The 15,639-nt window shown below is 47.4% G+C and overlaps 2 protein-coding genes across 3 annotated transcripts in view; one reads left to right on the forward strand and one right to left on the reverse strand.

Moving 5' to 3' along the window:
- BDH1 (3-hydroxybutyrate dehydrogenase 1) overlaps positions 1 to 15,639 on the reverse strand; it is a 36,641-nt gene that overhangs the window by 20,221 nt on the left and 781 nt on the right. Inside the window, 4 exon segments of the mRNA XM_060010143.1 lie at positions 235 to 255; positions 258 to 309; positions 8,498 to 8,624; positions 15,488 to 15,516. Of these exon segments, the coding sequence (XP_059866126.1) occupies positions 235 to 255; positions 258 to 309; positions 8,498 to 8,624; positions 15,488 to 15,516 (229 nt within the window).
- APOD (apolipoprotein D) overlaps positions 9,741 to 15,639 on the forward strand; it is an 88,820-nt gene continuing 82,921 nt past the window's right edge. The window contains exon 1 of one of the 2 annotated variants that reach the window (XM_060010909.1): positions 9,741 to 9,878. The gene's annotated coding sequence lies outside the window, so the exon portion shown is untranslated. Of the gene's footprint in view, positions 9,879 to 14,517; positions 14,961 to 15,639 lie in introns of those variants that run through there. The other variant, XM_060010907.1, reaches the window with a different exon arrangement.

Raw genomic sequence — 15,639 nt, forward strand, 5'->3', positions numbered from 1 at the left:
ACATAATTAGCGATAGATCTGGAACTGAAAGAAGGACTGAGAGATTTCGGAGTCTAAACTCTTAACCCCTAACTTCATTTGATGGGGCAGGGGTTGTTCAGCGAGTGAGAGAGTGGCTCTGAGTGCCCTCGAAGCACAGAAGCCCTTACTCTGAGGGTGGATCAGGGCCTGGGAGCCCAGGGAGAAGGGCTCTGACCAGCTGGCTGGCTCCCAGGTAGCCGGGCTGCCACTCACTGGGTTCACTGAAGCAGCGTCTAAGTCCGACGGTCAACAGGGACAAAGGAGGCAGAGTGGAACAGCAGCGAGCCTCTGCAAGAGGAAAGAAAGCCATGAGCAGAGGCTGTGGTCACACCAGACCCTGTTCTGGGGTGGAAGCAACTCAACAGGCCCTCAGGCACCAGTACCCACCCTACTCACTACTCCCACCCCAAAACCCTGAGGACAACCTGCTGGTACCACTTAGGAGGAGGGCCTGTTTCCTACAGGTTACTAGTCTGGGACAAAGTGGGCCAGTAGTTGCAGTGGACATTTTTGCCACTGTGTAGGAAGAACCTTCCAGTGATAGACCTCTGTTAACAAAGCCTTCTGCAAATGCAACGTCTTAACCCTTAGGGTTTACATGGCTTCCTGATAGTTTTTTTATTTTGAAATAATTCTAGATTCACATGAAGTTAAGAACACAGAGAGATGCCCTGTACCTTTTACCCAATTTCCCCTAATGGTAACATCTTGCAAAACTCTAGTACAATATCACAACCAGGATATTGACATATGCAGTGAAAATACAGAACAGTTCCACCACCACAAGGATCCTTTGTGTTATCCTTTTATAGCCACACCCACTCCCACATCCTCTTTAACCACTAATCTGTTCTCCACCTCTATAATTCTGTCATTTCAAGAATGGAGTCATAGAATATTAACCTTTTGGAATTGGCTTTTTTCACGCACCGTAATTCCCTAGAGATTCACCTGATTGTCTATTGTCGCATGTATCAATAATTTGTTCCTTTTTATTGCTAAATTGTATTCTATGGTATCCTGTACCACAGTTCGTTTAACCATTCAACTATTGAAGGCCATCTGGGTTGCTTCCAATTTAGGGCTATTACAAATAAAGCGGCCAGGAACGTTCCTGTACAGGTTTTGTGTGAACCTGTTTTTCTCTTGGGTAAATGCCCAGAAGAGCAATTGCTGGGGCATACGGTAGTTGCATGTTCAGTCTTTTAAGAAACTTTTAAACTGTTTTCCAGAGGGGCTATAGCATTCTACATTCCCAGCAGTGATCCAGTTTCCCCATATCCTTGCCAGCATTTGGTGGTATCACTATTTTTTATTTTAACCATGCTGGTAACTGTGTAAAGCTATCCACTGTGGTCTTAATTTGCATTTCTCTAATGGCTAATGATGTTGAAAATCTTTCCATGTGCTTATTTGCCATCAGTATATCCCCTTTGATTAAAATGTCTCTTTAAAATCATATTCTATTGTAATTGGAGTGTTTGTTCTTTCACTATTGAGTTCTGAGAGTTCTTTATAAGTTCTAGATGCTAGTCCTTTGTTGCATATGTGGTATGCAAATATTTTCTCCTAGTCTATAACTTGTCTTTTCATCCTCTTAACAGGACCTTTACGTAGAGAAACAGTGTTTCATTTTGATGAAGTCTGATTATTCAATTTTTCCTTTTATGGATCAATCATATTTTGGTGTCAAGTTTCAGAACTCTTTGCCTATGCCCCAACCCAAAGATTTTCTCCTGTTTTTTTCTAAAAGATTTACAGTCTTGGGTTGTTGGTTTTTTTTTCTGTTTTTTCATTTTTTGGCCATACCATGAGGCATGTGGGATCTTAGTTCCCCAACCGAGGATCAAACCCATGTCCCTTGCATTGGAAGGTCGGAGTCTTAACCACTGGACCTCCAGGGAAGTCCCTAGTCTTGTGTTTTATAATTTAAGTCCATGATCCATCGTGAGTTAACTTTTGTATAAAATGTGAGATAAGTCAAAGTTGGTTGTTTTTGCCTATGAATATCCATGCTCCAGCACCATTTTTTGAAAATGTTATCTTTCCTCCATTGAATTGCTTTTGCACCTTTGTCAAATATTGGTTGGGCATATCCACGTGCTTTTATTTCTGGATTCTCTGTTTCATTGAGCTATGCGCTCCCACCTTATTTTTCTTTTTCAAAATTGTTTTTGCTATTCTATTTCCTTTGCCTTTTCATATAAATTTTAGAACAATCTTGTCTTTTTCTATAAAAATCTGACTGGGATTTTGACAGAAATTGTGCTAAACTTGTATATCAATTTAGAGAAAGTCAACATCTTTACTTTTTTGAGTCTTTCAAACCCTGAACATAGTGTGGGTCTCCATTTATTTAGATCTTTGATTTCTTTCATCAGTATTGTATCGTTTTCAATGTACAAATCCTGTATAATTTGTTGTATTTATACCTAAGTAACTCATTCTTTTGAGCAATTGTAAATGGTATTATTTTAGATTTTGATATCCACAGTTCATTGCTAGGATATAGAAATACACTGACTTGTGCGTGTTATCTTGTATCCTGTGTCCTGCTGAACTCACTTATTAGTTCTAGGAGTGCTCTGTGGATTCCTTGGGATTTTCTATGTAGTCCATCATGTAATCTGCAAATAGGGATAGTTTTATTTCTTCTTTTACAACCTGTATGACTTTTATTTCCTTTTCTTGCTTTATTGCACTTCCTTATTGCACTATGGTGAGTCAGTGGTGAGAATGGACATTCTTGCCCTGCTCCCATCTTAGGGAGAAGGCATTCAGTCTTTCACCAGGAAATATGTTAGCTGCATGGTTTTCATAGATGATCTTTATCAAGTTTAGGAAGTTTCCATCTATGCCTATTTTTCTGAGAGTGTTTATCACAAATGAATGTTAAATTTTGCTTTTTCTGCAATAATAGATTCATGTGATTTTTCTTCTTTGGCTTTCAGTTTGGTGGATTACATTAACTGATTTTTAGCAACGAGCCATCTTTGCAGCCCTGGAACAAATTCACTTTTTCATGGCTTACAATTCTTTTCATATATTGCTGAATTCTACTGGCTAATATTTTAAGAATTTTGGCACCTATATTCATGAGGGCTATTGGTCTGCAGTCCTCTGTTTTGTACGGTCTTTGTCTGGTTTTGGAATCAGTTAATACTAGCTTCATAAAGTAAGTTGGAAGGAGTTACTGCTGGGTACGGATGGGAGTTCCGGCTTCCCACTGGGTCTTCACCAATACCTCCCTGGCTGTGAGAGGTCGGAGTGCCTCACTACTGCTCTCCACTGTATGGAGGTGTGTGGTCTCATTATTGTTGAGAGGTGGAGGAAGTCCTAGCTCTCCGTCTCTACTAGGTGTCCTCTGACACTCCTCCACCCCCCACTCCCCACCCCAAGCAGGCAGGGTTCCTTATTACTACTGGGTGAGAATGTAAGTCCTGGCCCCTACTTGGCTTTCTCTGACATTACCCCTGGTGGGGGCATTGGTCACAAGTAAGCAGGGTGGTATGGTCACTACACCCAAAACTAGTTAAATGACTTTATCTAAAGTCAATCACTGTTTTACCATAACCCCAGGATTTGCTGTACAAAAAGAACAAGGTGCCCCTGGCAGAACTGTCCTTGTCCCCTGTCATCCTTTTGCACTATTTGATATTTTAAAAAGTAACAAAAAGGTCACAGCAAGAAAAAAAATTATTTCAAACTGATTTGTTGCCAGATTTTCTCTAATCCACTTCCCCATATTCCAATATATCCACACAAACTTGACTATCTCTGGGTGTATTATACCAGGAGCTACTGCTCATACCCAGCTATCAATGGCATATTTCTACTTCTCCAGAGAGCACAAGGCTCCATCCCTCCACACCCAATCCCCAAGAGGCAGGACCCTGATAAGGTGAGGGCCAAGAACACTGCTGGGGAGCTCCAGCTGACACAGGAGCGCCCTCCTGGACACCACTTGGTTTCTCAGCCTTTCCCTTTGGCCACTGCTGGGACTGCCTCATCCTGCTCTTATTTCTTCTCTCACTTTGCAGCTCCTGCAGGTGCTACGGGATCCCTGGCTTGGGGCTACTTCTCAGTTCAGAGGGCCCTTGGGGCTAGGAAGGCCTTAGCACCTCAATTCTTTAACTTTAGTTAACAAGCACCTGGGAAGCTTGTTAAAATGCAGGCTCCCAAGTCCCTGATTGACATTCTGATTCAGTAGGATGGGGTGGCCCCTGGAAATCTGCATGTTAAACCAACACCTGATTCCAGTACAGGCAGTACTGGGAAAGGCCTGGTTGATGTAGGTCCAGAGCAGCTGTTCTTAGGTTCTCCTCCCTGATTGTTTACTAGAATCACTTGGTAAAACGATCATGATTATGTGCTTACGTTATTAAAAAGAGATCTTACCATTTAGCAATAGATACCTAAACACCAACATGATGTCCAGGATTTGCTTTGAAACAATCCAGTAGAGGGAGGGGGAGGAAAGTGGGTGGGAACACAGATGAAACAAGACTGGTCATGAGCTGATAACTGTTGAAGCCCAGGTATACCAGGGATCAATTTACTACTTTCTACTTTTGTATGCGATTGAAATTCTTCCCAAAATAGTTGAAGAAGAACTAAGGAACCAAGGAAGCTTTTTAAACTATTCCCATGGTTGGCCTCACGCCTAATGAATGAAATCCGAGTCCCCAGGGGTGGGGCATGGGGACTTTTTTTCCCCACTGCGCTCTAGGTGATTCTAACTTGCAACCAGAGTTTGTAACTGCTGCCTTAGGAAAAGAGAAAAAGGACTTTTTCCCCATGGGGTTTCCTTTTCAAGCCTCTTGACTGCCAAGTCCTAATATCTCCGGGGACAAAATCAGCTCTAGGCCACAGCCCAGCCAAGGCAGACACTCCTGTTTGCTGCTAATATCTATTCTTCTCATCTGTCTCACTACCAAAATGTTGTCTGGGGTACCAATGTGCCCAATTCTTTCCAGACTATCGCCTACCCAGCAATCATGTGACCTACCCCTGGTCCATAAGGTGCAAGCAGAAGTCTGCAATGATTGCCGGGAGACTTTTGCTCTCCTGAGGCAGGGGCAGCTCCTCCCTTCTTCCATGCTGCTTTGCTTCTTCCTGCCTGGACTGAGGCTGGAGGTGGAGGAACATCGCGGCAGCCGAGGTGAGGGCCACCATCAGGATGACAGAGCAGAAGGAGACAAGAAGCCTGGGTCCACTGACACCTCTCCAGCCCTGGCCTTCTGGAAGTCTTTGCCCTTCTAATTGCGATGCAGTCCTGATACATTGGCTTATCAAGGCTAAGAATGCCCCTGAGGGGTTAAGTCCGAATCCCATAATATAAAATAGCGAGCATTGCCCTGGAGGATCACCTCTCCCCAGGAGGGTCTTGTGGTGGCAGCAAACTGCTGGTCGCCCAAACCACTTACTCTAAGGGCTATGCCAGTCTCACAGGTGGTACAAGTTATACTCAGGGTAGGCAGTAAACTTGCCGAGGGGTGAATCCCAAAGAGGTGGCCTCCAGATTCAGAGGACGAGAGCTTGCTGATTTCCATCCTAACTTAGAAGAGCAATCAGATGGGGTGGAGAGGTTGCAATCCGGCATTTCCCCACAGGCCTGTGGAAGAACCAGCTGGTCCCCGGAGCACTGGCATCCAGGAGCTCACCGGGCCACATTCGAGACACCACCCTGTGCTGGCCAAGGCATTAATGCTGGCTTCTCTTCCCTCCTTCCAGTCTATGCCTTTATCCCTTTTGTTCCTTCCGTCACGAATCAGCAACAATAACCAGTTACCCCGCTTTCTGCTGAGAGGAGTCAGGAGTCAGCTTGACAGCCTGAATCTAACAAGATGGGTTTAGGAAGGACAAATGTGGATGACGCAAGGGCAGCTGGGGAGGAAGGAGGTCTCACACAGCAGCACCTGTGAAAAAAAATTAGTCTGATCAACTACGAATCACAACTGATGTGGCCGCCAAAAGAAGCTATGTGAGCCTAGGCTGGACAGGAATAGGGAGGCAAGGGCCACTCTCCATTCTGCCCAGGTCAGGCTGCCCTGGAGTATTACATGCCATGCCTGGGCAGGCAGAGCTGAGCACTGGGGCTGAGCCAGCTGGTGTGTGTAACCAGAATCCGGGAAGTAGTGTCCTGGGCGGAGCCAGAGCCTTGAGAAATCCAAAATCTGAGGGCTGTATAGAGCCAGGAAGCAGAGCAGGTTGTCAGGGCAGGGACTGCATCTGGCCACTTCTGGGGGAGGTTTCATCTGGATAGGTGCTGTGTACCAGGTGACTGCTGCTGTGAGCCATGTAGGGTAGGGGAGGGGGGTGTTCTGTTTCCGGCACCACATCTCAAGAAAGAGCTCAGGCCAAATGGGCATCATTAAGGTGGGAAACCTGGATGCTGAGTGGGAAAACCATGGGAGATGAGCAATGAAAAAACATGCAGATGCAATAAGAGAAGTCAGGGGTATTAGGATGGCATAGTATCCCCAGGGATAAGAGATTAACTTGTTCAGTATGAATACAGAAGGCAGAGCCAGGAACAAGGGGTGGCATTTACAGAGGAAAGATTTGTGCCCAGTATGAAGAAGGACTTTATAATAGCACTGTCCAAAGACAGGTCTGCTGTGAGAGGTACTGACTACCCCATGGCTGGAGATATTCAAATAGAGGCTGTAAGGTCACTTGTTAAGGATGAGATCAAAGGATCACCCACAGGTGGGGACTGGAGCATGAGGCCCCTTCCAACTGAGATTCAAGCAAAATGATCGGGCCACCCAAAGACCTCCTGTCTGATCCAGGCACAGTGATCACCCACCATTCCTTCCACCTCACACATCTGGGTCTCCCTCCCTGACCTCTGCTGACAACTTTTCCTGGAGGACAGCTAATGCACTCTGACTCAGCTCTGCCCCTGACCACCCTGTGCCCAACCCCTCAGCCTAACCAGGTGATTTCTACAATCCTTCCAGAAGACTCAGAGTCTCCTGGGATAGCCTTTCTTTCCCTTCAAATGAGCCAGAAGCTTGACTAATGCCTTACTTCCCTTTAATTTTTTAAAATAATAAAGCATTGAATATTTCATGTGATTTATTGAATACTGTACTAAAGTGAAAAAAAGAATGTTTGTATGGGTACAGAATGGTTGTATCACTCCCTTTAATTTGAGGATAAAATCTTTGTAAAAGTATTTAAACTTCCTTTGGGATTATTTTCTCCTCCATAAAAAAATCTCCAGAAATCTCTGAAAGCCATTTTTGAGACAGATTTTATCATTTCTGTGAGTCATTCACTGAAAAAAATTACAGCAAATCTTCTTTCAAAAGCCCTTTAACAGAATCAAGCTACATTCCCTCTTTGATGGGATATCAACTCTTCTTATATGATGTCCTCCAGCAGTTGAAGCCTCACCTCCAACCAAGCTTCTGTATCCTATGGAAATACTTTTAAGCAAATGCTGCTAAAAACCTCAATGCATGTTCTTCTAGATATATTTATTGGCACAGAAAATAATCAATTTTCTAGCTGCTGGGTCTTTGAATTTAACCTGCCACTTGATTTCACTCCTCTCAAATATAAAAGAAAGGGCATTATGTTTTTCCTTGCTTTAGCTGCAAAAGAAGAAAATGAGGTAGCAGAACACACTAAATTCCCTTGGAAAAGGCAATTTCCAGAAGCTCTCAAAGAAGAGCTGCTTGTTTACTTTGTACTTAATGCTTTCTCTAAATCACGCAGTTCAGTGAAGTCTCACGACATTTTAGTTAACTATAGTTTCATGTGCGAGATTTTAAAAGAGCCATTAACCAGGTGATTAAAGTAATGAGATCTGTGCCTCCTGAGGTGATGCACTAAGGGTACCACCTCACCTGAGTGGGTTTCTTCCAAACACACAAACCTGAATCTAAACACGAGGACATCCCACAGCCCACACTGAGAGACATTCTTCCAAGGTGTTAAGGTCATGAACAACAAGACTGAGGAACTGCCCCTGACAGGAAGAGAGTAAGGAGACATGACAACTAAATGTACTGGGAACCCTGGTTTGGATCCTGGACTAGGAAAATGTCCATTCGTGGGGCATCTGGTGAAACTTGAATCAAGTCTGCAGATTAGTTAATAGTATTATATCAGTGGTAATTTCCTGGTTTGGATAACTGCACTATGGTTTTGTAAGATGTTAACATTTGGGGAAGTTAGGCGAAGGGGTTACGGGAAACTTTTGTACTATTTTTACAACTTTTGTATAAGTGTAGAGTTACTTCAAACTAAAAAGTTTAAAACAAAAATCTGATGAAAGATATTCTTCGGTGCCTTGTGTGACATGGGAAGGTCTGTCTTCCGACAACACCTCTGAGTGTCCTTTGCTGGTGGACAGCCGCTATTGAGGGACACCTTTGAGAGTCAAGCCTTATTATGTGTGAAGAGCTCTGCTTTGCCCAGAAAGTGTAACCCTCAAGGTCACCTCCACCCTTCATTTTCTTACCTTGCTCCATTTACTCTATCAGAGAAATTCAGGGTTTTCCTCGGGAGCTGTGACAGGGGTCTGGAGAAGCGGGCAGTCAGCACAGTGGCCACGAGAGGCAGAATGGCCAGGCTCCTCCGGGTGGGTTCTGAAACACAAAATGTGTCCTCAGCATTGTGTTGCTGCCTTCAGGAGTTTAGGCAGAAGGGGCCATTTTCCTTCCAGGTTGTGAAAGTGAAAGTGGGCTCTGTTTGACCCAGGTTCAGTCAAGGCACCAGGCAGTCCCCGCCTGCCACCCTCCTCTCAAGCTACAGCCTCATGTGATGAAAAGAGTCAGGAGGCTGGGACATCTAGAAACCTGGGTTCTGGTTCCAGCTGTGCCACCCGCTCATAGGGTAACCCTGGGTGAGTCATCACGCTTTTGTAGCATGAGGAGGGTGTAGCACCAGTGACCAGTGACCCTCAAACTAGGCTGTGCAGCAACCACTGGGGCGCCCAGGGTCCCACCCCCTCAGGGATTCCAGCTCCATGAGTCCCATTCTCAGTGTTCCCCATATCCAGCAAAACATCCATCTCAATTTGCCCACATGCCTCCAGGCAGCTTTTTCAGCCCTGGGCCAGGTATCTTTGGATTCAGCTCTCCACCTTTCTCCACCCCACCGTGCACAGGGTCCAGCTCTGGGGCTGAATTCATCAGTAACTCATCACAGCATGGAGACTGAAGCTACAAAATGAGACACACTCTAATCAACCTAAATTAAAACACACACACACACTGTCTCTCCCACCACCCTACCACTCCCTTTCCACATTAAATCAAACTTGTTGCAGCAAGGCCATGTGTCAGGAAGGCTACTCAGCATAGTGACTAGCTTCGCATTATGAGTTGTAGATGGGTGTGTGCATTAGTTGTCCTCCTGTTCTGGTTAATTCCCCTCTAGTGATCCCTCCTGGCCTAAGGGAAGGAAAGGGAGGTAGGGAGGGAGCTGAGCAAGGCAATCCCAGCCCTGGGAGCTGTTGCTCTTTTCCTGGGGAGCCGTCCTAGTCTCTCTTTGCACACCTGCCTGTGGTTTGTTATACTGCCCTCAACAGTAACAAGGTTCTGCCTGAGAGGCAGCTCCTCCCCTGCCATTTTGCTGCGGTCCCTAATCTGACCACCAGTCACCTGCGCCAGTGGGTCTGTGATAAGTTCACTAACTAGCCAACAACCACAGTATTTACTGCAGAAGATAGGTGGCGGTGTTTCATCCGTTTAATCTTCAGGAGAGGAAAACAAATAGGGCTCTTTTGTCTTGCGTGATCCTTCCTGGACTGTGCAGTAGGCTCTTGCTCCCACTCCGGCCCCGACTCGCCACACTCGTCTCAGCACTGCAGCCAGAAAGGTCTTTCCAACACCAGTCAGGTACGTACGTGACTCCCTTGTCTAAAAGCCTCCTCTCCATGCCTTTTTGGAGCTGGCCTCTGCCTCCCTTCCTATCCGGTACCCCCTCCCCTGTGCTCACTGCTCTGTAGCCACGCTGACCTTCTGAACATACACGGAGCTCTTTCTCGCCTCAGGGCCCTGGACCTTGCCTTTCCTCTCTATAGAGGGCTGAGTCCTTTGGACCCTTCTGACTTCAGAGAGGCTGCCCAATCCCCCATGCAACACACAGGGGTTGCTCTCCATAAGATTGCCCTTCAATCCAAGATTCCCTTGTTTCTTATCTCCCTCTTCTAGATCATAAGCTCAGTGAGGCCAGGCACCTTGTCCATCTTAGTCACCACTGAATCCCCCATGCCTGGAAGAACCTGACACAAAGGAGGCACTCAGTGAGTCCCTGCTGAGTGGGCGTGAGCTGTGTGCTCGAACCTCACCCCCATCCCCACACACAGACTGGCCCTTCATGGAAGGCACAGACCCATGCTGTGGGTGCCCCACACCCCTCCCACGTACTGACCGGCTGGCTGAGCACAGACATCTCTGCCTCTTCCCTCCAGGACTGGAGTCTGAGGTCACCACCACTGGGTGATTTAAAATCCAGTCGTCTGTAATTCAAGCGCTTTCCACCCCTTCTGCTCAATGCCTGTAGCACAGAATGCCTCAGTGTTTGCCTCAATGTCTCTCCAAACAGAGAGCTGCTTTTAATTTTATTTTCCTTTGAGTCAGCAATATCTAAAAGCACTGGTGTCAAGATAGCTTAAATTGCATGAAAACTCAGCCCCTTTAATAATGCACTATTCACAATGTAATCTCTCATATACACAATGCTAGAATTTTAGATATCTTTTTCTTCTACTACTTTTTTACATTCCTTAAATATGTTGCTATTTTCACCCCAAACACAATGCTATAGGCAGTGGAATTCCTGTACTCTTCAGGGCTGTTTGTCATCTTAATGTCTTGTACTGGGCTTTAGTCTCTGTAAACAGTTTCTCAAACTTGAAATGCCACTCGGTTGCCTTTTGGTTTGGAAACAGAAATGGTCGTGGGAGGCGGGCGCTGCAAGGGGACAGGCAGAGCCCCTGTGAGGGCGGGGACCACCTCTTTAGCTTTGGATTCAATTAGCTGCTCCAGTGTGACCAAATTTATATGATACTGTTGCAAAATCAAGATGTTCACGTATTATTCTGGAATCTGGGAGAAATTTTTCGAACTCTAAGAACACTTAGGTCTGTTCTCAAGGGCACCTCCTTTCCATTGTCAGTGCAAAACCCACGTGTAGCCCACGGAAAGCATCCCCTCTCCAAAAGAAAAAAAAAAACCTGTGTGCATCCTTGTCTTGATGCTGGGCTCACTTGCTGCATTCTGACAGGACTATCTTGCAGAAGACACAGCTGGCTGCATTCCTGTGGGTCAGGGTCAAGGTCTCCCCTGCAAGTGGCAAACATTCCCAGTACTGACATCCTCAGAAGAGGCAGGGCATCGGCAGCAAATAGGAATTCAGGAGGCAGGACTTAGGCAGGAAAGAGAATTCAAGTTTCTGGACATGAAGTCTGGAAGGGCCTTGGTACTACCAAGTGGCAGAGGGAGGTCCTGTTTCACTGGGGAGGGTGAGCTGGGTTTAAGCGAAGAACCATCCTGTGTAGGGATGCCACACTGAGGCGCTCAAAGCCCGTAACCTGTGTGAGAGACTCCAAGGTCTGACAACTGGCAGCCAGTTTCCAACATACTCTACTTGGCTATTTTGTTTGGCCTGCCTAGTGTTTTAAAAGGCAACGTAACGAGGCAGCTATTTTATGCTTGAACTCAATAACAAAAAGTTGTCACTTACTATCTCAAGCCTACCCACCACCTCTGTTAACTGCCTGGACATTGTGGGCATTGGAGTTTGAGATCTCTTACCAAATAGATGTCTATTATCCTTTGGCTATTTCTCTTCTGATCACTTAGCATAATCTTGCCTAGAAGTTCCAGCTCAGCTCAGCTCGGCTATACGTGTTAACTACAGTTATTGGAGGCTTCCTTGAGGCCATGCAAAAAGAAAACCTGACAAGTTTTAAATCCTTATTCACATAAGATGCCTATTATCCCTTAGAGAGATAACTATTCTGAAACGAAAGTCTAAAGACATTATACAGGAACACCAAATGATATTGTAGGTGACGTTCCCACTACCATTTTATCGTAAATGCAGAAGTGACTTTTATATAGCTGCCTCTAACAGGGACCTTCAATAAAAGCCAAGGATTTAACTTTATAGCCCAGTTCAGCGAAGGCAAACCTAATGCAGACACTTGGATTAGTCTGACAGACACTAGCCACCAGATTAGACTTAGGATCGCCTAGCCACCAGATTAGACTTAGGATCGCCATTTCTCTTCAGAGAACACACCACACTCTCAGCAATTGCCATCTTTCGGGTGTCTGTCTTGCTCAGCTGATCCCTGTCCCTTTCAGACTTGCCTATTGCCCACAGGATTTGGCCTCTGCAGCTGTAGTTGTACAGTGAGACCCTCCCCCCCACCCTCTGGCCATGGAAGAGTGGGTCAGGGAGAGACACCTGACACCAGATGAATCCATCGGTCTGTCCCCTGGCACTGTGAAAGAATGCAAAGCAGCCTCTGTGGGGCAGAGACATGTGATCTGGTTGCTGGAGTTGGGGGCAGGGGGGTGGGCAGCTATGCGACACTTGAGCCTGAAGCCAGAGAGAGAGATGGAGAAAGCCAATCTGCAAAGAGAGAAAGGAGTCAGGCACACATGTAGAAAGAAGCAAAGATGGAAGTGAAGAAGAGAGAAAAAACAACAGAGCCTCCTGCTCCCGAGACCCAGCTGCCCTCCTGTCTTCAGCTCTGTAAGGCATGTGATGTCTTTATTCTCTGTGTTGATTTAAGCACGTTTAATGTTTCTGTTAGTTGCAGCCAAAACAATATTGGTGAAAACACACTGAAAGCAGGTTCTTTCTGTAGATCATTATCATTAATTCTTAAGCTTGCCTGATATTCTGAGAATGCCACACTGTAGACCTCATAATGATAACAGGAACAGGAGCCTCTCCCTCTCCACTTCTGTCAAGGAAACATCTGTCCTTCCCCAAGAGAAAGTGTTACCAGAGCTATCAAAATGGCCATAATTACAACCACCAGGTTAAGCAGGCATTCCATCCCTAGGAGAACAGGGCTTGCCTACCAAATTCAAGTCAGACCTGTACACAGTAGGCACATAATATTTGAGTGACTTAAGAGAGTTTTCAGCAGACGAATACCATATCAGGCTTATATTTTAAAATGATAACTCTCACTGGGTTAAGAATAGACTGAGGATGGACAAGGGCAGAAGCAGGGAGACCATTTAGAAGCTATGGCAGTAACCCAGGACCATAACGTACAGCCAAGCAGGTTGTGCACTGCAGAACTCCAGCAAAATGTGAAGAGGTACTCCCTGGACATATATAAAAGGGCTGCCAGCCCCGGTGGAAACCATGGAGCTAATTAGATGTGGTCAGAGTCTGGCTGTGTTTTGAAGGTAAAGCCCACTGTGATTTACTGACCAATTAAATGTAGGCTATGAAGGAAGGAAGAATCAACGATATTTCCAAGATTTTTCGTGCAGATGTAAAAAAATGACATTAGTACAACTGACGGTTTAAGGAGCCATCCTATTCATAAGCGCTTACCACATTTCAAATCAGAGCGTACAAGCCCAGCATCCTGGTCCTCAGCGGGCCCCTCCAAGTCATATCTCCAACTATACTTCTCTCATCTACTCATTATACCATTTGCCACCATCTCTCAATAAGCCCTGTACTTTTCAATTTTTGTGCCTTGCTCATCCTATACCAAATCTGAGGTCTCCCTCATCCACTAAGCCCTAACTGATTCAAATAACCTCCTTCAAGAAACCTTTCCTGATCCCCTAAATCAAAAAACAATCTCTTGTTGCGGGACTTCCCTAGCAGGTCAGTGGTTAAGACGCCGCGCTCCATATTTGCATTTTCACTGCTTCCTTATGTGCCTCTGAAATAGCACTTAACCTAGGCCGGGTAGTATTAGAGGTATTTCTGCTTATAACCATTCACAGCACCCCGCTCCGCCATCTGACCACCAGTCTCAACCTGGATTGTTTCATTGACCTCCGGCTCATCCAAAATGACTACTCTGGTGTCTGACAGGAAGCAGCCACTCTGTAAATGTGTATTGAGAGACTATGCGAGCTACACTCATTTCAAAGTTCATCTTCCTCGCCCGCCACGGGTATATGCCCTGGGCACGGCCGGGCTGCAACGCTCTGGTAGAAAGTGCTAGGATACTCGATGCGTCATAAAGGATCCTGGCAGCCGGAAGCCCACCGTACCGAAACGTGTGCCTCTGTAACCCCTGGCAGGGTTAGACGGGAACTTTGTATCAGATGACTCTGGGCAGATTTTGGCAGACTGGTTGGAAAACACCACGCAGAGCTCAAATGAGCTCAACGTCCCGCGCGGCTCCAAACCCTCCCCCAGCAGGGCGCAGACCGCCCGGGTCTCTGTCTCTGACAGGGACGCCCTGTCAGAGACGGGGGACGCCAGAGACTCGCCGGCGCCAACTCGCCCAGCGCGCCGGCAGCCCCGCGTCCGGGTCAATCGCAGGGCCGCAGCCCCTTCCGGCAGACCAGAGGCTGGGAGCCGAGGGGGCTCGGCCCGAGCCACGCTCCCATTGGCTGAGACCGCACCGCCCAGACCAAGTTGAGCTGTTCCCGCACCTGTGAGCGGCAGAGGCTCCGGGCCTTCCCCGGCCGCGGGCCCACCACCAACCCAGCATCTCCGGCCTGCTCCTGCGGCGCCCCCAACTTGCTCGGTCCTCCTCCTCCCCCGGTCCTGCGGCCTCTGCGGTCCTCCAGTAACAGCCGGCTCAGCTCCTGCTCAAGGAAACTGGACCGGCGGCCTGACTGCTGTCCAGCATCCTTCCCGAGGGCGCAGCTTGAGGGGAGGAAGCACTCCCCCTCCCCCCCAACCAAGTTCCCGAGAACAGAGCCTCGTGGAGGACGCGGCAGGAGGACGAGGGATGAGGGAACAACCAGAGAGATGCGGTGAGTAAGGGAGCAGTGCCTAGATCTCAGGCTAGAAGGCAGGGCTACTGGCTTCGGTCCTGGCTCGGCCTCTGACTACGATGTGACCTTGGGCCGGTTTCTTCCCTTCTCCGGGCTGGGCTCGTCTTCTGTAAAATGCGGCGTCAGAAAAGGATAAGTGTTGAGGGTTTCACCTGGGAGACTCGGGGCCGCGTGTTCAACCTAGGCCTCCCCCTGACAAGCACATTTTCTGAATAACAAACGTCAGGCTGGGCTCCCAGAGCACGGACGGAAGGCCCAGGAGGGCGGATGATAAGGATCACCTGGGGTTGAGAAGGCTCTGGGCGGGATCGGTCCATCTTTACATCGTTACTTCGGCCGCGGCCGCAGGGCCCAGCCTACAGGACTTGGTGCCCCCTTTTCCACTCGCATCCCCGCGACCCGAGTAAAGGGCAGTGCAAGTCCAAACCAAACCGAGCATCACGCCGGTTTAGGGGGGCGCCGGCTCATCACGCCCGAGCTTCAGAGATGCGGACCCCTCCTCTTACCACAAACCAAACTGGCGCGGGGGCTCCAGCTGCTGAAGGCTCAGCTGGTGCGTTCGCAGGTACCCGCGCTCGCCTCTTGTACCACCGGGCGCTACCGCCGTTTCCTTCTCGAAGCGCCTTACTGGCTCCCACTCCTGCGGCCTCCAGCCTCA

The sequence above is a fragment of the Delphinus delphis genome, chromosome 4 (genome assembly GCF_949987515.2).
Source record: "Delphinus delphis chromosome 4, mDelDel1.2, whole genome shotgun sequence".
NCBI lineage: Eukaryota > Metazoa > Chordata > Mammalia > Artiodactyla > Delphinidae > Delphinus > Delphinus delphis.